At 48.2% G+C, this 23,939-nt stretch overlaps 1 protein-coding gene across 3 annotated transcripts in view; it reads right to left on the reverse strand.

The window, feature by feature from the left end:
• mylka (myosin, light chain kinase a) overlaps positions 1–23,939 on the reverse strand; it is a 46,620-nt gene that overhangs the window by 17,057 nt on the left and 5,624 nt on the right. Inside the window, exons 4-15 of one of the 3 annotated variants that reach the window (XM_086219485.1) lie at positions 22,209–22,254; positions 21,452–21,614; positions 21,145–21,310; positions 19,970–19,991; positions 19,604–19,760; positions 19,407–19,468; positions 18,968–19,062; positions 11,067–11,198; positions 9,788–9,985; positions 9,445–9,652; positions 9,282–9,326; positions 6,974–7,069 (exon numbers count right to left, since the gene is read on the reverse strand). In XM_086219485.1, coding sequence (XP_086075611.1) covers positions 6,974–7,069; positions 9,282–9,326; positions 9,445–9,652; positions 9,788–9,985; positions 11,067–11,198; positions 18,968–19,062; positions 19,407–19,468; positions 19,604–19,760; positions 19,970–19,991; positions 21,145–21,310; positions 21,452–21,614; positions 22,209–22,254 — 1,390 coding nt within the window. Of the gene's footprint in view, positions 1–6,973; positions 7,070–9,281; positions 9,327–9,444; positions 9,653–9,787; positions 9,986–11,066; positions 11,199–18,967; positions 19,063–19,406; positions 19,469–19,603; positions 19,776–19,969; positions 19,992–21,144; positions 21,311–21,451; positions 21,615–21,862; positions 21,950–22,208; positions 22,255–23,939 lie in introns of those variants that run through there. The other 2 variants (XM_086219484.1, XM_086219486.1) reach the window with 2 other exon arrangements.

The following is a 23,939-nucleotide window of genomic DNA, read 5'->3' on the forward strand; positions in this document are numbered from 1 at the left end:
CTCACACACACTCACTCACTCACACACATTCACACTCACACTCATTCACACTCACATTCATACTCACTCACACTCACATTCACACTCACTCACTCACACTCACTCACACTCACTCACACTCATTCACACTCACTCACACACATTCATACTCACTCACACTTACTCACACATTCACACTCACTCATTCACTCACTCACTCACTCACTCACTCACTCACTCACACACATTCACACTCACTCCCTCACTCACACTCACTCACTCACTCACTCACACTCACTCACACACTCACACTCACTCACTCAAATTCACTCACTCACACTCACTCACTCACTCACTCACATTCACACTCACTCACTCACACACATTCACACTCACTCACACACACACATTCACACCCACTGACTCACTCACTCACACTCATTCACTCAATCACACACACACTCACTCAAACACACTCACTCAGTCAGTCACACACACTCACTCACACACTTACTCACTCACTCACTCACTCACTCACTAACTCACACACACACACTCACTCACTCACTCACTCACTCAGTCACACACACTCACACTCACTCACTCACACACATTCACACATATTCACACTCACACACATTCACACTCATTCACACTCACTCACACACATTCACACTCACTCACTCACACTCACTCACTCACTCACACACATTCCCACTCACTCACTCACTCACACACACACACAAACTCACACACACACACTCACTCACACACATTCACTCACTCACACACACTCACTCACTTACAAAAACTCACACTCACTCACTCACACACTCACTCACTCTCTCACATACATACACTCACACTCACTCACAAACACTCACACACACTCACGCAAATTCTCACTCACACTCACACATTCACACTCACTCACTCACACACACTCACGCACATTCTCACTCACACTCACTCACACTCACTCACCCTCACTCACACTCACTCACACACATTCACACTCACTCACTCACTCACACTCACTCACTCACTCACTCACTCACTGACACACATTCACACTCACACACACTCACTCACTCACACTCACTCACTAACACTCACACACACTCACTCACACTCACTCACTCACTCACTCACTCACTCACTCTCTCACTCACTCACTCACATTCACACTCACATTCATTCACTCACTCACTCACACTCACTCACTCACTCACATTCACACTCACATTCATTCACTCACTCACATTCACACATTCACTCACTCACACTCACTAACTCACTCACACTCAAACTCACTCACTCACACTCACTCACTCACTCACACTCACTCACTCACTCACACACATTCACACTCACACTCATTCACACTCACTCACATTCATACTCACTCACACTCACATTCACACTCACTCACTCTCACTCACACTCACTCACACTCATTCACACTCACTCACACACATTCATACTCACTCACACTTACTCACACATTCACACTCACTCATTCACTCACTCACTCACTCACTCACTCACACACATTCACACTCACTCCCTCACTCACACTCACTCACTCACTCACTCACTCACTCACACACTCACACTCACTCACTCAAATTCACTCACTCACACTCACTCACTCACTCACATTCACACTCACTCACTCACACACATTCACACTCACTCACACACACACATTCACACCCACTGACTCACTCACTCACACTCATTCACTCACTCACACACACACTCACTCACACACACTCAGTCAGTCACACACACTCACTCACACACTTACTCACTCACTCACTCACTCACTAACTCACTCACTCACACACACACACTCACTCACTCACTCACTCACATTCACACATATTCACACTCACACACATTCACACTCATTCACACTCACTCACTCACACTCACTCATTCACTCACACACATTCACACTCACTGACTCACTCACTCACACTCACTCACACACATTCAAACTCACTCACACTCACTCACTCACACACACTCACACACATTCACACTCAATCACACTCACTCACTCACTCACTCACACACACTCACACTCACTCACTCACACTCACTCACTGGCTCACTCACTCACACACATTCACACTCACTCACACACATTCACACTCACTCACACACATTCACACTCACTCACTCACTCACTCACTCACATTCACACTCACATTCACTCACTCCCTCACACTCACACACTCACTCACTCACACTCACTCACTCACACTCACTCACTCACACTCACTCACTCACTCACACTCACTCACTCACACACATTCACACTCACACTCACTCACATTCACACTCACTCACACTCACTCACTCACTCACACTCATTCACACTCACTCACACACATTCACACTCACTCACATTCACACTCACTCACTCACTCACTCACATTCACACTCACTCACTCACTCACACTCACACACATTCACTCACTCACTCACACACACTCACACTTACTCACTCACTCGCACACATTCACACTCACACACTCACTCACACATATTCACACTCACTCACACTCACTCACACACATTCACACTCACTCACTCACTCACTCACTCACTCACTCACACACATTCACACTCACATTCACTCACTCACTCACACTCACTCACTCACTCACACTCAAACTCACTCACTCACACTCACTCACTCACACACACTCACTCACTCACACACATTCACACTCACACTCATTCACACTCACTCACATTCACACTCACTCACACTCACATTCACACTCACTCACTCACTCACACTCACTCACACTCACTCACACTCACTCACACTCACTCACACACATTCACACTCACTCACTCACACACATTCACACTCACTCACTCACTCACATTCACACTCACACTCACTCACTCACTCACCCTCACACTCACTCACTCACTCACTCACTCACTCACTCACTCACTCACTCACACACACACACTCACACTCACTCACTCACACACATTCACACTCACTCACCCTCACTAACACACATTCACACTCACACACTCACTCACACACATTCACACTCATTCACACTCACTCACACACATTCACACTCACTCACTCACTCACACACACACACAAACTGTCACACACTCACACACTCACTCACTCTCTCACATACATACACTCACACTCACTCACAAACACTCACACACACTCACTCACACACATACACTCACACACACTCACTCACTCACACTCACTCACAAACAATCACACACACTCACGCACATTCTCACTCACACTCACTCACTCACTCACTCACTCACTCACACACATACACTCACACACACTCACGCACATTATCACTCACACACACTCACTCACTCACTCACACAAACTCACTCACTCACAAACACTCACTCACACATACACACAATCACACACACTCACGCACATTCTCACTCACACTCACTCACTCACTCACACACTCACACACACTCACTCACTCACACACATTCCCACTCACTCACTCACACACACACACAAACTCACACACACACACACTCACTCACACACATTCACTCACTCACACACACTCACTCACTTACAAAAACTCACACTCACTCACTCACACACTCACTCACTCTCTCACATACATACACTCACACTCACTCACAAACACTCACACACACTCACTCACACACATACACTCACACACACTCACGCACATTCACACTCACTCACTCACACACACTCACGCACATTCTCACTCACACTCACTCACACTCACTCACCCTCACTCACACTCACTCACTGACACACATTCACACTCACTCACTCACTCACACTCACTCACTCACTGACACACATTCACACTCACACACACTCACTCACTCACACTCACTCACTCACACACACTCACGCACATTCTCACTCACACTCACTCACACTCACTCACCCTCACTCACACTCACTCACTGACACACATTCACACTCACTCACTCACTCACACTCACTCACTCACTGACACACATTCACACTCACACACACTCACTCACTCACACTCACTCACTCACACTCACTCACACACATTCACACTCACTCACTCAGTCTCTCACTCACACTCACTCACTCACTCACACACACTCACACTCACTCACTCACTCACTCACTCACTCACTCACTCACACACATTCACACTCACATTCATTCACTCACTCACATTCACACATTCACTCACTCACACTCACTAACTCACTCACACTCAAACTCACTCACTCACACTCACTCACTCACTCACTCACTCACACACACTCACTCACTCACACACATTCACACTCACACTCATTCACACTCACATTCATACTCACTCACACTCACATTCACACTCACTCACTCACACTCACTCACACTCACTCACACTCATTCACACTCACTCACACACATTCATACTCACTCACACTTACTCACACATTCACACTCACTCATTCACTCACTCACTCACTCACTCACTCACTCACTCACTCACACACATTCACACTCACTCCCTCACTCACACTCACTCACTCACTCACTCACACTCACTCACACACTCACACTCACTCACTCAAATTCACTCACTCACACTCACTCACTCACTCACATTCACACTCACTCACTCACACACATTCACACTCACTCACACACACACATTCACACCCACTGACTCACTCACTCACACTCATTCACTCAATCACACACACACTCACTCACACACACTCACTCAGTCAGTCACACACACTCACTCACACACTTACTCACTCACTCACTCACTAACTCACACACACACACTCACTCACTCACTCACTCAGTCACACACACTCACACTCACTCACTCACACACATTCACACATATTCACACTCACACACATTCACACTCATTCACACTCACTCACACACATTCACACTCACTCACTCACACTCACTCATTCACTCACACACATTCACACTCACTGACTCACTCACTCACACTCACTCACACACATTCAAACTCACTCACACTCACTCACTCACACACACTCACACACATTCACACTCAATCACACTCACTCACTCACTCACTCACACACACTCACACTCACTCACACTCACTCACTGGCTCACTCACTCACACACATTCACACTCACTCACACACATTCACACTCACTCACACACATTCACACTCACTCACTCACTCACTCACTCACTCACTCACTCACTCACACACATTCACACTCACATTCACTCACTCCCTCACACTCACACACTCACTCACTCACACTCACTCACTCACACTCACTCACTCACACTCACTCACTCACTCACACTCACTCACACACATTCACACTCACACTCATTCACACTCACTCACATTCACACTCACTCACACTCACTCACTCACACTCATTCACACTCACTCACACACATTCACACTCACTCACATTCACACTCACTCACTCACTCACATTCACACTCACTCACTCACTCACACTCACACACATTCACTCACTCACTCACTCACACACACTCACACTTACTCACTCACTCGCACACATTCACACTCACTCACTCACTCACTCACTCACTCACTCACACACATTCACACTTACTCACCCTCACTCACACACATTCACACTCACACTCATTCACACTCACACTCACACACTCACTCACACACATTCACACTCACTCACACTCACTCACACTCACTCACTCACACACGCTCACGTCTCAAGTCTTCAGGGACTCTTGTTTCTGTCCGATGATGGCAAGGAGTTAACGCTAGCTGTGTAATCGTGACAGTGAGCCAATCTGAAGCAGCTAAATGGAATGCAGCCAGCTCTCACATGCTCCTCTACTGGGACAGAGTGTGTTAGCTACCACATGCTAAATGTGCTAACAGGTTTTAGAGTCTGTTTCTAATGCTGGTGATTGCTTTTGTCGCTGAGAGGACGACAGGAAGCAGAGGCTGATTGGTTGGGTTGATACAGTGGGATTAGAGGGGCTTTAGGGAATTTCTGAATGCGGGATGGCTGGTCAGATGGGTGAGGGGGGTGGATCAGACAAGTGGGGGGCTGGGAAAACACAGAGTAAATAAATGGATGAATGGAGCCAAATAAACTGGAGGATCAAGACAGAGAGAAAAACAGCTATTTGTGTCTCAAAACTCAAATTTGATGGTCTTTAACTCCTGTATGATGACAAATAACACAGTTCTTTTTTCTTTTTTCTTTTTTTTTTTACTTCTGAACAAGTATCAGATAAACTGGACAACCAGTTTTATTCTCATTTTAGCTTCTAACATTATTCGCTTTGATTTCCATTAACAGGCTTACGTCCACTTATAGGGAAAGTCTCTTACTGTCCACACCAGAGGAACTGAGACCCTTGCTAGTTAGCTTAGCAGAATGCCTGGTAGTGGGTGGAAGTGTTAGCATCAGCTAGCTCAGGTCCAGGCTAGTCAGCTTAGCCCAATGGCTGGTAGTGGGTGGGAAGTGTTAGCATCAGCTAGCTCAGGTCCAGGATGCTGGTGTGTCCAGCAGGAATCCTCCTCCTCCTCATCATCATCAGTAGCAGCAGTCGTTCTTCTAGTCCTCAACAAACCTTTGGTTCTGTTGACCCAAGTTCCAGTGGAGCTTTGGAGGTGCTGCGTCAAATCACTGCTCCCAGTCAGGAAAGTAGTTCCGGCTACGTGTCTGATTCTACCACTACAATGTCTCCTCATGTTAAACTGGCATTCATCACCAACCAAGGTTACACACAAGCCTCCTGATATTAATGCAGGCAGAGACAGAGCTACGCTAACACTTCCCACCCACTACCAGTCACTGTGCTAAACTAACTAGCAGGGTCTCAGCTGCCAAATCATCCTCAACAGAAATACCAGATAGATACCAACCTTAAAAAATGGCAAATCACAGAGTATAAACAAAATTCAAATATTTCAGTTCAGAGGAGGTGATGCGTCTGACCTGCTGTCATCCCCCGCGTGTCCTCTTGTGCCGTCTGAGGTTTGTCCATCACAGACTGACAGATGGACAACAGCAGCACACTCGCCAACAAGATTCCTGTACCACAAACACATTGGCTCACCCTTTACAATGTCACACCAAAGCCCTGACATAAAACAAGGCTTGAACCTAGCTCTCAATGCTAGAACCCCCTCTGCGATGCAAGAAGCCAAATATTCTACCACAATATGTCAAAATGGTCCTGAGTAAAGTTAGACCATTTTGACCCTTGGACATCACCTCTTCACTCCCAAAGACTGTCACCTCCTACAAGTTCATCTCGAAAGCGAAACTTTGAAAGTGTGTGTTCCTGACATGTCCTCGTACCCTGATATCATATGAAATACTACTCTTGACATTTTATTACTACTACTGTTACTACTACTCACTACCACTAGCTAAACCCTCAAAGCAGCTCAGAGAGTTTTCGGTCTTCTTTTCATCACTGTGGAGACAAGGCAAGGCAAATTTCTTTGTAAAGGACCATTCATGCACAGGGCAGTTCATAGTGCTTTCCAGAGGGAAAGAGAGAATTGAAAGTTAAAAACAGTTTAAAAAAGAATACGTGAATTAAAACATTCAAAAGTCATTTAAAATCAATAAAACAGTTTTAAATCAATTCAACAGCAGACAAATCAATATTAAATCAATCCATCAATACCAAATCAATACTGTCAGAAGGCTGCAGTAAACAGCAGTGTTTTCAGCCCTGATTTCAATGAGCTGACAGTTTGTGCCCCCCTCAGAGGTTCAGTTTGTTCCACAGGTGTGGACCACAGAAGCTGAAAGCAGCTTCACCCTGCTTGGTTCTGACCCTGGGGACACTGAGTAGACCCGTCCCTGATGACCTGAGGGGTCTGGATGCTTCATACCCAGTCAGCAGCTCTGACATGTATTTAGGCCCAAACCCATTCAGTGATTTATAGACCAGTAACAGGATTTTGAACTCAATCCTTTGGCACACAGGGAGCCGGTGCAGTGGTTTAAGGACAGGTGTCATGTGGTCCACTCTCTTAGTGTTGGTCAGGACTCTGGCAGCAGCATTCTGGATGAGCTGCAGGTGCTTGATTGATTTTTACTGAGACCTGTAAAGACACCATTACAATAATCTAGCCTACTGAGAATAAATGCATGGACGAGTTTTTCCATGTCTTGTTGAGAGAGAAATCCTTTGATTCGTGCAATGTTTTTGAGATGATAAGAGGCTGATTTAGTGACAGTTTTTATGTGGCTCTTAAAATTCAGGTCTGAGTCCATAACAACACCAAGGTTTCTAGCTTGGTCGGTGGTTTCTAGTGTCATTGAGTCAAGTTGGCTGCTGACCTCAAGCCTTGCATTTTTGGGACCAAACACAACGACTTCTGTCTTTTCTGCCCTGAGCTGGAGAAAATTCTGGCCCATCCACTGATTGACCTGTAGGATACAGTCACTCAGTGAATGCAGTGGACTGTGATCGCATGGTGACACTGTAATATAAAGTTGTGTGTCATCAGCATACAAGTGGTAGGAGATGTTATGGTGCTCTATGACCTGGGCCAGTGGGAGCATATAGATGTTGAACAAAACTGGTCCAAGAATAGAGCCTTGCGGGACCCCACATGTCATCTTTGTTCACTCAGATTCACAGTTCCCAAGCGAGACAAAGAAGTCACGATCTTCTAAGTAAGATCTGAGCCAATTTAGCACCGCACCAGAAAGTCCAACCCACCTCTCCAGTCTGTCAAGCAACAAGTTATGATTGACTGTGTCGAATGCGGCACTGAGGTCTAGGAGTACCAACACTGATATTTTAGATGCGTCAGTATTAAGGTGTATGTCATTTAACACCTTAATAAGTGCAGTTTCAGTGCTGTGGTGTGGTCGAAAACCTGACTGGAAAGCATCGAAGAGACTGTTTTGGGTCAAGAAAGAATGAATTTGTTGATAATGTGGAGGATATGTGGAGGTCATGTGATCATCCACATGGGTGTGCCTGTTACCCTGAGAACTCAAAAAGGTGCAGATGTGCTCACATGATTGAACTTCAGTTGAGGAACAAACGGACATGATGGCGTCATATCTACCCTCTCGTTCTTTTTTCATCTGTTTTTCTGATATGTTTGAGATAAATGCAACCCTCAGTCAGTTGTGTGTTGTACCTTGTAAGAATTTTCATTTTGCAGTGATATCATTGGTGCACTCATCTTCTAATATTTATGGCAAAATGAATTGAACATTTAACAACATGGTTGTTAAAGTCTGGTGCTTTAAAAAGTGTCAACTGTCTCACCTCAGGCTGACCAGGTACTCGCCAGCATGATGCTTCTGAACTCTCCTGAAGACCAAGAAGAAAAAGTAGAAGACGACAAAAGATTTGTTCATTCCTTGGTATGTTTATGTGACCTTTGACCCTTCCACAGCTGGCTTAAACCATATGAGGTGGAGTTGCTGACCTGATCAGCAGTGAGGTCACATCCTCTTTCTGCAGCAATTCATAGTCTCCTCCAGAGGTCAGAGGTCGGCTCAGGCCAGTTCTGGTCCAGGTGTACTGGGGGAATGGGTCACCAGCAATGGCACAGGACAGAAAGACGTGCTGACCCACAGTGGCGCTCACTGGTTTGGGTTTAGTGATAAACCAGGGCTGGATGCCATCCTGGGGCTCTGCCACAAGATCCAAACCAGAATTGTCACCATGACCACAACCATAATCACATTAGCTTCTCAGATCAGAAAAGAGATTTGGACCAGAACTAAAATCCCAATAAAACCTGATCAGCCTATGTAAAAAATGGTTACCCTCCACCGTGAGACAGGCCTGGGTGTGGTCCTCTCCGTAATGGTTCCAGGCTTGGCAGCTGTAGGTCCCATTGTCCTCTGGGAAAACCTCCTGGATGAGCAGGGTGCAGCGGTTCTGGTCTCTGAGGAAGTGGAAGTCCTCAGACTCCTTCACCTCCTGGCCGTCATGCAGCCACAGCACCTCTGGAGGGGGGTGACCTGAGAACCACAACATCCTCAGGACTGACTCAGAGGTCACCACAATCATGAGCAATCACAAGAAAAATCTTAGAATTCGGACAACTCAATTACGGGGAGATCAGACTGATGCAAGGTGGCTTCCTCTCCTCTGCCAATAAGAAAGACTTAAGACCAGGTGAATGTGAGCACACCTGGTTGTTGCTCCATCAGACGGCCTCTGGGCAGTGTTACCTCCTCATTCTCTCCCGTCAGACAGAGGCAGACCAGCTGATTAGCATGCTAACGTCAGGAGCACCTGCTGCTACATTTGCTAAACACTATTTCAGCCACTAACCGAAGCTAACAGGCTAATCTGTAGCTTTTTTCAATTTGCTAGCTCAACAGAAGGGTGTTTGTGTGATAAATGGCTTGAGATAAAGGGGTGGAGGTACAGGGTCTATCTATCTAGGTAATTAAATGGGCGGGGCTACAGAGCTTTTTTGGGGGACTAAAGAGAAGCAGCCTCTCAAGCTCAGCTTGGGGTTTCGTTGATTGTCAGATTTCTGTCTGCAGTTTTGCTGCCAGAGTGAGAAAATCATCAACTCCAGATTTAACGTGTAGAGGAAACTTGAAGCAGCAGTTGGATGAGTGACAGCAGAGATCAGCAGCAGCTCCTCACACAGCTTATATGGAGAAAAGCCTTTATGGAAAATCGTTATATAACACGCACGCATGCACGCACGCTTGTTCTGCAGTTTCATTTGATAATATGTAACTTCTTCTATAGTCGATCCCCTCCCCCCAGCTGAGACTGAACCCTGTGCTGACATCAACCTCCCCACCCGGTCTGACCCCCGCAGGTGTCACATAAGATGATGATTAACAACATGGTCCTCATTAGGGTGGTGGAACATCCACCTTGGTCCTCACAAAGACAGATACACACAGACAGGAAATGAAGGGCTGGACTGATCCAAAGCAAACACATCCTCATCTCATCTCCCAGGAGATCTGGCAGGAAATACCGTGGCTCAGCTCACACACGCACACACACACACACACACACACACACACACACACACACACACACACACACACACACACACACACCACAACATACCGCTCAATTCCACCATCATGGCGACCTTGCTGCCATCCAACACCTTCTGGTCCATCAGCCCGATGATGAATCGTGGAGGCTCACACACCCCTCTGACCTCTGTGACCTTTGCCCTGTGACCCTGCAGTTTGCCTGCAACACACCAACCCATCAAAAATCAACATGGTAGCGTGTAATGCAACAGGAAGTGAGAATGTCAGGAAGTCACGTATGTTGGAAGTCCGACAGGAAGTGGTCATCTCCTGGTTCCTCCACCAACAGCCAATGGGATTGTTGCATGTGATTTTGGATCAGAAAGACTCTCAAACACATCGACATTCACTGGTGTGATGTTCTACATAGGGAATGTAGATATGACTTGTTCTCCACCCAGATGAGCTGTTGCCAAAGTGTAACCATGTGATCACACCAACAGACGCATGATGGTGCGCCTGCCGTCGTCTGGGTGTGACAGTAACACTGCTAACCTCATGTTTGGTTGTGGTGAAGTTTGTAGTTGAGCTGAAGTACCAGGAGGGGGATGGATGAAGACAGACAGACAGAGGTGGACAGACAGACTGGCAGGTAGAGAGAGAGACAGACAGGCAGAGACAGTTTGACTTTCAAAGTTCAACTTGGTGGAGTTGTGTGTCCTCACAAAGTTAGAAGCACAAATTTGTGTGTGTGGATCTCCTCTCAGGCACGTCTGATATGTACACAGAACAAAGCCTGTTTACACACACACACACACACACACACACACACACACACACACACACACACACACACAGTCCATGTCAGATGTTGGTGGAGAGAAAAGGAAATCCAATCTCCATATATGGCAACGACCAGTAGGACCACTAACACAAACAGCCTCAAGCTAATTATTTTTAATCGTCACTCATGTGACCAAAAACGCAGAGCTCCAATCAGCTGATCCGCGTGACCAATGAGATTCAGTTAGACGGAACAAATGTCTTAGCATGGTTTTTAGCATGTTTATGTTGCATTGTCGTATCAGTGGTTCTGAGCTGCACACATACAGTGACCACGCCCACTGTGACATCACATGCACACCTTTGATCAGAGCCCACCAGCGCCAGTGGTGGCGCCAGGACCCACATCTTTTTGAGTCTCATCCAAACTTGATTGTCCTCACATGGACATCTAGTCTCGTCTGTGGGAACCTCCCGATATCTCAGTCTGTGTGTGTGTGTATGTGTGTGTGTGTGTGTGTGTGTGTGCGCACGCACATGCATGGTCAAGTGGGGGATTTCCTGCTTAGGCCTGTTACCTTATAAAGCTTGGATCATTGTTTCTCTTGTTCGCCGCCATCAACCTGCTAATGAAGCTGATTTGCTGACTGCTGTCTCGGCGGTAACCTGCTGTGATGTCATCCCAGATGGGGACCAATCAAATACGATGCTACAAATATGAGTGTCTGTAGGTACATGAGACTTTTGTACTCAGTGAGGGGACACCAAAATATCTCTGTGACATCAGGACAGACAGATGGACAGCTGAGCCAATCATGGTGTTATGACATCATCGCCATGAATGACCAGAGATGTGATGGACAGGAGGGAGGAGAAAGGATAGAGGGGGAGAGAAAGATAGGAGGAGGGAGGGAAGGATAGAGGGGGAGAGAAAGATAGGAGGAGGGAGGGAAGGATAGAGGGGGAGAGGAGGATAAGAAGGAGGGAGGGAAGGATAGAGGGGGAGAGAAAGATAGGAGGAGGGAGGGAAGGATAGAGGGGGAAAGAAGGATAAGAAGGAGGGAGGGAAGGATAGAGGGGGAGAGAAAGATAGGAGGAGGGAGGGAAGGATAGAGGGTGAGAGAAAGGTAGGAGGAGGGAGGGAAGGATAGAGGGGGAGAGAAAGATAGGAGGAGGGAGGGAAGGATAGAGGGGGAGAGGAGGATAGGAGGAGGGAGGGAAGGATAAAGGGGGAGAGGAGGATAGGAGGAAGGAGGAAAGGATAGAGGGGGAGAGGAGGATAAGAAGGAGGGAGGGAAGGATAGAGGGGGAGAGAAAGGTAGGAGGAGGGAGGGAAGGATAGAGGGGGAGAGGAGGATAAGAAGGAGGGAGGGAAGGATAGAGGGGGAGAGAAAGATAGGAGGAGGGAGGGAAAGATAGAGGGGGAGAGAAAGTTAGGAGGAGGGAGGGAAGGATGGAGGGGGAGAGAATGATAGGAGGAGGGAGGGAAGGATAGAGGGGGAGAGAAAGATAGGAGGAGGGAGGGAAAGATAGAGGGGGAGAGAAAGTTAGGAGGAGGGAGGGAAGGATGGAGGGGGAGAGAATGATAGGAGGAGGGAGGGAAGGATAGAGGGGGAGAGAAAGATAGGAGGAGGGAGGGAAGGATAGAGGTGGAGAGAAAGATAGGAGGAGGGAGGGAAGGATAGAGGGGGAGAGGAGGATAAGAAGGAGGGAGGGAAGGATAGAGGGGGAGAGGAGGATAGGAGGAGGGAGGGAAGGATAGAGGGTGAGAGAAAGGTAGGAGGAGGGAGGGAAGGATAGAGGGGGAGAGGAGGATAGGAGGAGGGAGGGAAGGATAGAGGGGGAGAGGAGGATAGGAGGAAGGAGGAAAGGATAGAGGGGGAGAGGAGGATAAGAAGGAGGGAGGGAAGGATAGAGGGGGAGAGAAAGGTAGGAGGAGGGAGGGAAGGATAGAGGGGGAGAGGAGGATAAGAAGGAGGGAGGGAAGGATAGAGGGGGAGAGAAAGATAGGAGGAGGGAGGGAAAGATAGAGGGGGAGAGAAAGTTAGGAGGAGGGAGGGAAGGATGGAGGGGGAGAGAATGATAGGAGGAGGGAGGGAAGGATAGAGGGGGAGAGAAAGATAGGAGGAGGGAGGGAAGGATAGAGGGGGAGAGGAGGATAGGAGGAGGGAGGGAAGGATAGAGGGGGAGAGGAGGATAGGAGGAGGGAGGGAAGGATAGAGGGGGAGAGAAAGATAGGAGGAGGGAGGGAAGGATAGAGGGGGAGAGAAAGATAGGAGGAGGGAGGGAAGGATAGAGGTGGAGAGAAGGATAGGAGGAGGGAGGGAAGGATAGAGGGGGAGAGGAGGATAGGAGGAGGGAGGGAAGGATAGAGGGGGAGAGGAGGATAGGAGGAGGGAGGGAAGGATAGAGGGTGAGAGAAAGGTAGGAGGAGGGAGGGAAGGATAGAGGGGGAGAGGAGGATAGGAGGAAGGAGGGAAGGATAGAGGGGGAGAGGAGGATAAGAAGGAGGGAGGGAAGGATATAGGGGGAGAGAAAGGTAGGAGGAGGGAGGGAAGGATAGAGGGGGAGAGGAGGATAAGAAGGAGGGAGGGAAGGATAGAGGGGGAGAGGAGGATAAGAAGGAGGGAGGGAAGGATAGAGGGGGAGAGGAGGATAAGAAGGAGGGAGGGAAGGATAGAGGGGGAGAGGAGGATAAGAAGGAGGGAGGGAAGGATAGAGGGGGAGAGAAAGATAGGAGGAGGGAGGGAAAGATAGAGGGGGAGAGAAAGTTAGGAGGAGGGAGGGAAGGATGGAGGGGGAGAGAATGATAGGAGGAGGGAGGGAAGGATAGAGGTGGAGAGAAAGATAGGAGGAGGGAGGGAAGGATAGAGGGGGAGAGGAGGATAAGAAGGAGGGAGGGAAGGATAGAGGGTGAGAGAAAGATAGGAGGAGGGAGGGAAGGATAGAGGGTGAGAGAAAGGTAGGAGGAGGGAGGGAAGGATTGAGGGGGAGAGGAGGATAGGAGGAGGGAGGGAAGGATAGAGGTGGAGAGAAAGATAGGAGGAGGGAGGGAAGGATAGAGGGGGAGAGGAGGATAAGAAGGAGGGAGGGAAGGATAGAGGGTGAGAGAAAGATAGGAGGAGGGAGGGAAGGATAGAGGGTGAGAGAAAGGTAGGAGGAGGGAGGGAAGGATTGAGGGGGAGAGGAGGATAGGAGGAGGGAGGGAAGGATAGAGGGTGAGAGAAAGGTAGGAGGAGGGAGGGAAGGATAGAGGGGGAGAGGAGGATAGGAGGAAGGAGGAAAGGATAGAGTGGGAGAGGAGGATAAGAAGGAGGGAGGGAAGGATAGAGGGGGAGAGAAAGGTAGGAGGAGGGAGGGAAGGATAGAGGGGGAGAGGAGGATAAGAAGGAGGGAGGGAAGGATAGAGGGGGAGAGAAAGATAGGAGGAGGGAGGGAAAGATAGAGGGGGAGAGAAAGTTAGGAGGAGGGAGGGAAGGATGGAGGGGGAGAGAATGATAGGAGGAGGGAGGGAAGGATAGAGGGGGAGAGAAAGATAGGAGGAGGGAGGGAAGGATAGAGGTGGAGAGAAAGATAGGAGGAGGGAGGGAAGGATAGAGGGGGAGAGAAAGATAGGAGGAGGGAGGGAAGGATAGAGGTGGAGAGAAGGATAGGAGGAGGGAGGGAAGGATAGAGGGGGAGAGGAGGATAGGAGGAGGGAGGGAAGGATAGAGGGGGAGAGGAGGATAGGAGGAGGGAGGGAAGGATAGAGGGTGAGAGAAAGGTAGGAGGAGGGAGGGAAGGATAGAGGGGGAGAGGAGGATAGGAGGAAGGAGGGAAGGATAGAGGGGGAGAGGAGGATAAGAAGGAGGGAGGGAAGGATAGAGGGGGAGAGAAAGGTAGGAGGAGGGAGGGAAGGATAGAGGGGGAGAGGAGGATAAGAAGGAGGGAGGGAAGGATAGAGGGGGAGAGAAAGATAGGAGGAGGGAGGGAAGGATAGAGGGGGAGAGGAGGATAGGAGGAAGGAGGGAAGGATAGAGGGGGAGAGGAGGATAGGAGGGGGGAGGGAAGGATAGAGGGGGAGAGGAGGATAAGAAGGAGGGAGGGAAGGATAGAGGGGGAGAGAAAGATAGGAGGAGGGAGGGAAGGATAGAGGGGGAGAGGAGGATAAGAAGGAGGGAGGGAAGGATAGAGGGGGAGAGAAAGATAGGAGGAGGGAGGGAAGGATAGAGGGGGAGAGGAGGATAGGAGGAGGGAGGGAAGGATAGAGGGGGAGAGAAAGATAGGAGGAGGGAGGGAAGGATAGAGGGGGAGAGAAAGATAGGAGGAGGGAGGGAAGGATAGAGGGGGAGAGAAAGATAGGAGGAGGGAGGGAAGGATAGAGGGGGAGAGAAAGATAGGAGGAGGGAGGGAAGGATAGAGGGGGAGAGGAGGATAGGAGGAGGGAGGGAAGGATAGAGGGGGAGAGAAAGATAGGAGGAGGGAGGGAAGGATAGAGGGGGAGAGAAAGATAGGAGGAGGGAGGGAAGGATAGAGGGGGAGAGAAAGATAGGAGGAGGGAGGGAAGGATAGAGGGTGAGAGAAAGGTAGGAGGAGGGAGGGAAGGATAGAGGGGGAGAGAAGGATAGGAGGAGGGAGGGAAGGATAGAGGTGGAGAGAAAGATAGGAGGAGGGAGGGAAGGATAGAGGGTGAGAGAAAGGTAGGAGGAGGGAGGGAAGGATAGAGGGGGAGAGAAGGATAGGAGGAGGGAGGGAAGGATAGAGGGTGAGAGAAAGGTAGGAGGAGGGAGGGAAGGATAGAGTCAAATCAAGTTATCAGACGATTCTAACAGTCACCCCCCCCCCCCCCCACACACACACACACACACAGGTCTCCCTGGTCTGGACTCTTCTTGGTTTGACTTCAGGCTTGTGCGTCTGTGTATGTGTGTAAGTGTATGCATGTGCGTGTGTGTGTGTATACGTGTGTGTATACCTGTGTGTATACATGTGTGTATGTGTGTGCATGTGCGTGTGTGTATACGTGTGTGTGTACGCGTGTGTATACGTGTGTGTATGCATGTGTGCGTGTATATGTGTGTGTATGTGTGTGCATGTGTATATGAGTGTGTACATGTGTGTGTACGTGTGTGCATGTGCGTGTGTGTACATGTTTGTGTATATGTGTGTGTATGTGTGTGCATGTGCGTGTGTGTACATGTGTGTGTATACGTATGAGTGTATTTGTGTGTGTATATGTGTGTGCATGTGTGTGCATGTGCGTGTGTGTACATGTGTGTGTATACGTGTGTGTATATGTGTGTGTATATGTGTGTGCATGTGTGTGCATGTGCGTGTGTGTACATGTGTGTGTATACGTGTGTATATGTGTGTACATGTGTGTGAATGTGTATGCATGTGCGTGTGTGTGTACATGTATGTGTATACGTGTGTCTGTATACGTGTGTGTGTTTACGTGTGTGTGTATACGTGTGTGTGTGCGTGTGTGTGTGTGTACATGTGTGTTTACGTGTGTGTATACGTGTGTGTGCGTGTGTGTGTGTGTACATGTGTGTATACGTGTGTGTATGTGTATACGTGTGTGTGTTTACGTGTGTGTATACGTGTGCGTGTGCGTGTGCGTGTGTGTGTGTGTGTGTGTGTGTGTGTGCAGCTGCATGTTTTGTCTTTATAAGGCCTCCAGCTCTCAGGCGTGCTCCACACTCGTCTGGCCGCCCCCCAGCGCTCCTGCTGACCACTGATCATGTTTGTCTCCTCCTCCTCCTCTTCCACTTCATCTGCCATTCCTCTTTCTCCTGCAGGGTCACATGATCTCGGCATCCCTTTCTCCTTCTCACAAGAAATTTGAGCGTTTGTTCCTTTTGTTTGCGTCCGTTTGCGATGAGCATGTACTCATTGGTACCGAACCTGCTGGTCAGAGGTGATCAGGCCTCAGGTACCGGCTCGCAGCGTCCAGGTGTGAGTGAGCTTGAGAAGTTGCGCTGGCTTTCACGTTGTCAATATTGCTGGCAAAGTTACGTTCCTCAGGCAGAGCTCGCCAGCGCCACGGTTCCACAGAAGTCCACTCAGACATGTTGCCATAAGAATAAAGCGGCTCTCCGATGAATGGACTGACACAGCCGGCTAAAACCCTCTGGTAGCGAAGAAAGCAAATCACAGACGAGCAGGCTTTCGTATGCGTCGAACATTTCTAACGATGTTATGAACTTCTAAATGTAATCATGTGTGTTGTCATGTATCAATAAACAATCTGATCATATTAGTGTCCCTTTTATCACATATGAATCAGGTGAACAGGTCTCCACCCATGAGCTGTTCTCTGGCCACGACACCCGTGAGGGTCCAAGAAGGAGGCTTTTAAAACTGACAATCACAGAAGTTGAAAGGTGCTGCGCTTTGTTCCATCCATGAAGATAAAAGGGATTTCAAATGTATATCCTGTATATAAACACTTAGTGGGGGACGTCTGCTGGTCCCTGGACCTCATGTTAAGGACCCCTCTTCCTCAGTCAGGCGTGCTGCTGTCTTCACAACTGAAACCATGACTGGAGGAGTCCAATCGGTTTCTTTATCTGTGCTTTTATTTGTTTATGGATTAGCTTTCTATTTAGCACATGAGGGTTAGCAGAGGGTTCGTCTAAGTGGTCTCACCAGGACCCCCTCGAGAACCAGATGGTGTATCTGAAGGAGCTACCCTAAAAAGTGAAAACTGAAATTAGGTAGGGAAGACAAAGAATGGAGGTGAAGAGAATGATAGAGGGAAGGAAGAGGAAGGATAGAGGGAGGGGAGGAAAAAGGGGAGGAGGATAAATAATCCCCCCTGACTTAACACAGTACTGCCCCCTACTGGAGCTTCCAGGGCAGCACACTGAGCACACAGACGACTTTAGGGTGGGACCCCTGACAGCTGTGACGCTGTGGTCACCACATATTCATTCATGCAACTTATCAACAACACAACCCTAACAGTTCACACAGCCAGAAGCTGTCATAACACAACGTTCCACTTTCTGATGTTCTTTGTATGCCTCGTGTGTGGCCAATAAATACAAATCAAAGTTTCAGTTTGTGGAGAGTTGAGATGAAAAGCTGAATTAATCTGGATGGTCTACATAGACCACATGGTCTACGTGGTCAGCATGAGTCTGACGGCAGAACTGGGACTCTTCGTTGGTGGGGGACCACAGCAGGACGTGAGAGCAGATCCCTCAAGTTTTTCAGCTTTACCTTGGAGGGTGAATGTGCCTTGTTCTCCATCTGTAGGCTCCCAGCCAGGAGGTCCGACTTTGCTCCTCAGAACAGACCCTGACCTCCTACCATCCCTGAAACACACAAAATGGGTTTGGAAGTGAAAACCATGTCACACCCCCCCCCCCACACACACACACACACACACACACACGAACATCATCATCGACCACCGAAGAGTGGAACAGGAGCACAACACATGAGTCTACCACACTACACACCACACTAGCTTGAGCCTTTGAGCTAATCACAGTGCAGTGGTCTTGTCAGTGTTTACACAATCAAGCCCACGTGCTGACTGACCTCAAAGGCCAGAAGTGGATCTGCCAGAAGTCAAAAACTGGAGGTTAGTGGTCAACAGAACAAAAATACTGGAGTCAGTCAATCAAACAACCGTTGGCCGTGTCCCTTGCTGTACCTGCTGCTGTTGGAACCAGCTGCTGGTTGATGGGCTGAAGCAGTCTGGACTGGAACAGCCACCTGAACAGAGACAGGGTCATGACATCACCTCAAGTATCAATGCTGCCATCACAAATAATTCCCCCTTGGTCAATACTCATGTGTCACATGACTGATTCATCAGCTGTTTAATAGTGCAGACATCAGTGCTTTGACCTGGTGTGCCTCCACTACAGCCCTCCTCCCAGCCACTGGAGGGAGCTGTGGAGCAGGTCTGCTGGGAGCCCTGCTTTCCACTGTTAGAACAGAGGTCCGTTTCTGTGGCAGCTCAGTGGGCTGGGACCGGCAGGGAGAGAAGTCAGACTGGTTCCCACTACAGAAGAACAGACTGGTATCAGTTACTTTTTATTTGAGTGGTTTTAGAAGGAAATTTAACAAAGAAAGAAAGATAGATGGATAATTTCTCCCTCCATGTTATCCTTGTGACCCCACAGTCATATCAGCTGCCGTCTGATCTTAGTCATGTGATGCATTATCATTGTCATCAAGATAAAAGAAGGTAAACAGGATCACATGACTCACCTGGAGGAAGATTCAGGAGAATCTATGAGAAACAAGAACATTTATACTTCTGGTTTGTGAATCAGGCAAAACTGCTAAACTGCAAACTTATGAAAGACCTAAGGCTAATGTTATGTTAGCCTTCTGATTAGCGACTTGGCGTGAGCTAACTGTCAATACTGTAACTGTCATGTTGTCCTGATTTGGTTTTACTGAGTGATATGAAGGCGGCCATGTTGTATCTGTCTCTTCGTCGTTTTGTCTCTATACCTGTCCAGCAGTTCTACCCGAGCTCCACGAGGAGGGAGGTTCTACACCTGCTCTACTAGGAGGGAGGTTCTACACCTGCTCTACTAGAAGGGAGGTTCTTACCCTGCTCTACTAGGAGGGAGGTTCTTCACCTACTCTACTAGGGGGGAGGTTCTTACTCTGCTCTACTAGGAGGGAGGTTCTACACCTGCTCCACCAGGAGGGAGGTTCTACCCCTGCTCAACTAGGAGGGAGGTTCTAGTCCTGCTCTGCTAGGAGGGAGGTTCTTCCCCTGCTCTACTTGGAGGGAGATTCTAGACCTGCTCTACTAGGAGCGAGGTTCTCTTCCTGCTCTACTAGGAGGGAGGTTCTACAGCTGCTCTACTAGGAGCGAGGTTCTCTTCCTGCTCTACTTGGAGCGAGGTTCTAGATCTGCTCTCCTAGGAGGGAGGTTCTACCCCTGCTCTACTAGGAGGGAGGTTCTAGACCTGCTCTACTTGGAGGAAGGTTCTACACCTGCTCTACTTGGAGGAAGGTTCTACACCTGCTCTACTAGGAGGGAGGTTCTCTTCCTGCTCTACTAAGAGGGAGGTTCTCTTCCTGCTCTGCTAGGAGGGAGTTTCTCTTCCTGCTCTGCTAGGAGGGAGATTCTACACCTGCTCTGCTAGGAGGGAGGTTCTCTTCCTGCTCTGCTCGGAGGGAGGTTCTCTTCCTGCTCTACTAGGAGGGAGGCAGTAGGGACAGAAGTACTGATTTGGAGACACACACAGAAGATTGACTGAACTTGATGCTAGCAGACTTCCAGCAACTGCAGTTTGTACTGGCAGCAACTTAAAATCCTGGTTTGAGAAAGAAAAGGGAAGTTTTGTCTGGTGGCTCACAGAGGTAACAATCATCATTTAGTTAATCAAAAACTGAGAGGAAACTGATCTCTGAATTGTTCTCACCCAGAACGCTGAGCTTGGCGGTTGCAGTTGCTGTCCCTGCGTTGTTGATGACTGAACACACGTAACATCCTGTGTCCTCAAGACACACTTCCTTTATCTCCAGGAAGTGTCGACCATTGCGCTCACACATATCGACACGTCCACAAGACTGAAGCTCCGTCTCCCCCTGACAGAAAGAGACTTGTTTCAAGGCCCTTTTTAATGACAATGTTTTGTGTCTTTTTTATTATAAAAGACTTTGTACAACAGTTCAAATCCATAAAAAAAGTAAAATCTAATAAATAAATAATAAATTGGCCCCTCCTACTTTAAACCATGTGACTTGTGGCTTTGGACGTCCTGTAATCTTGACAGAGAACTTTCCCGTTTGTCCCAACCTGGCAAAGACCTGGCTTGGTTTTGTGACGAATTTTGGTGGACTCTCACTCCAAATACTGGACCTGGGCTCCACCCCGCGGAAGGAGCGACACCTAGCACCAAGAGAAACACAGGCCTCCTGTTATGGAGTGTTTTCTCAGGACGTTGTTTAACATGGCGTTGACACATTAGGATCTGTGTGAGAGCAAACTTCTTCCTGTCTCCTGAGGTGTCTTTCATTTTGTGTCAGCAGTAGCATTTATGTAACATTTTATATTGCCTTTGTAAAGCATAACATTCCTGCCTGTGTCACTGGAAAGAAAATGACAGTCAATGTCACATAAAGAGCACATTAACCTACTGGACAAGTGAAGATTAATGTGAGTGTTGGACAAGCTCAAATTAACTTTAAGGTGGGAAAAGTTCATCCATCAATTTTCTTCCGCTTGTTCCTGTTAAGGGTTGCGGGGGGGGGGGGGGGGGCGGCTGGAGCCTATCCCAGCGTCAGTGGGTGAGAGGCAGGGTTCACCCTGGACAGGTGGCCAGTCCATCGCAGGGCCAACATACAGAGACAACCTTCTTGCTGTGAGGCCACAGTGCTAACCACTGCACCACCGTGCAGCCTGGAAAAGTTCATATAAAGTTCAAATGAATGTTCGCATTGACAAGCTAAATATAACGCTCATGCCTGTGAAATTGTAACCCACCCTGTTTTCATGGGGGACGGGAGGGCACGCCTTGTCCCAGAGTCCTCTGCAGACAGATAACATTAAGGTTTGTTATTTGGTCTTGAAAGAGAAGTTTAAATTTTCTCTCTTTTTTGTCAAATTGTCAAGCAGATATTTCTGAATCACATCAACAAGTCTGAATGGAAGCAGTCAGAATGTAGGTACAGCAGTAAAATACAGCATGTTTTTCATGACTTTTAAGGTCACGCTCATGGATGATCAAAGAAGTGACTATGGTCTTCATGTTACTTGCACTATAAGCAGCATCAGCAAGAGTTGCAAAATTAGTAGCATTATTAGCAGCAGCTATGCTAGCAGCACTACTGTGGTGAATGGTCTCATTCATCCAGGTCATGGTGACTCTCCAGTGCTGTGTCCAAGTCAAATGGACTTGTTTCACTTTGATTGAACTCATCTTGTCTCGTATCCAGGAGGCTTCTTCAGTTCAAGTGGTAGCAGTAACAGTGTCATGTCCCACTGTAACAGAGGGCGCTGTTGTCCACCTTAGTCCCTCCCAAACTGATCATTTTATCCATAGAGCAGCAGGCACCTTAGCAACAACTCTGGACTCTACTGGCCCACTAAAACAGAAAACTATGAATCCAAGGAAACAAGCACCTTGGTACGGTTCTGGAACCTGACAGCTTCAACAAGAAACCCAGAAACTGGAGAGAAGATGGTGCTGCTCCAAACTGGAGGAGTCACATGTAGTCTGGCAAGATGGCCTTAGAACCTAGAAGAAAGCCCTTGGTAGAACCAGAGCAGCCGACTACTCAGCACTAACAGAGGAACACAAGAACAACCCAGGTTCCTCTTCAGTTCTGGAGCCAGACTGACAGAGAGCCACAGCTCTACTGAACCAAGTAGTCCTGTTTCCCTGGGCAGCAAAGAGTTCATGGACTTCTTTCATGACAAAATTCTCCTGATTAGAGAGAAACTTCTTCTCCTGCCATCAGCTGACAACATGGCACCTAGAACCCAGAACCTTAGAGGCAGCTGGAGGACCAGACACACACTTGGATAGTTTTTCTCCCATCAGCCTTCATGAGCTCAGTTCAATAATGTCCTCCTCTAAACCTCCACCTGTCTCCTAGACCCCATCCCAACTAAGCTGCTCCAAGACTCTCTCCCCTCGTTAGCCCCTCCCTCTTAGATATGGTCAATGTGGCGCTGGTATCTGGTTCCGTCCCTCAGTCCTTTAAAGTAGCAGGAATTAAACCCTCCTCAAAAACAACCCTGGATCCAGAAGTTCTACCAACTACAGACCAACATCACATCTTCCTTTTCTCTCCAAGGGTCTGGAGAAAGCAGTTGCTAAACAGCTCTGTGACTTCTCCACAGCAACAGCTGATTGGAGGATTCAGTCAGGTTCCAGGTTCATCCTAGCACAGAAACAGAACTAGTCAAAGGTACCAGTGACCTCCTACTGGAACCAGATGAGGGACTGGTCTCTGTGCTGGTCTGATTAGATCTCAGTGCAGCTTTGATACCATTGACCACCATATCCTTCTACAGAGACTGGAACCTGTCACTGGTATTAAAGGAACCACACTAAACTGGTTCAGGTCATATTTACTAGGTCATCTCAGTTGGTACCAGTTAATGATGGTTCCTCTGAGACCACTACAGTCAGTTCTGGTGTTCCACAAGGGTCTGTGCTTAGACCAGTCCTCTTCACCCTGTACCTGCTTCCTCTAGGTCACATGATCA

The sequence above is a fragment of the Aulostomus chinensis genome, chromosome 12 (genome assembly GCF_037954235.1).
Source record: "Aulostomus chinensis isolate RoL2024-O1b breed Wild chromosome 12, RoL_Achi_v1.0, whole genome shotgun sequence".
Lineage (NCBI taxonomy): Eukaryota > Metazoa > Chordata > Actinopteri > Syngnathiformes > Aulostomidae > Aulostomus > Aulostomus chinensis.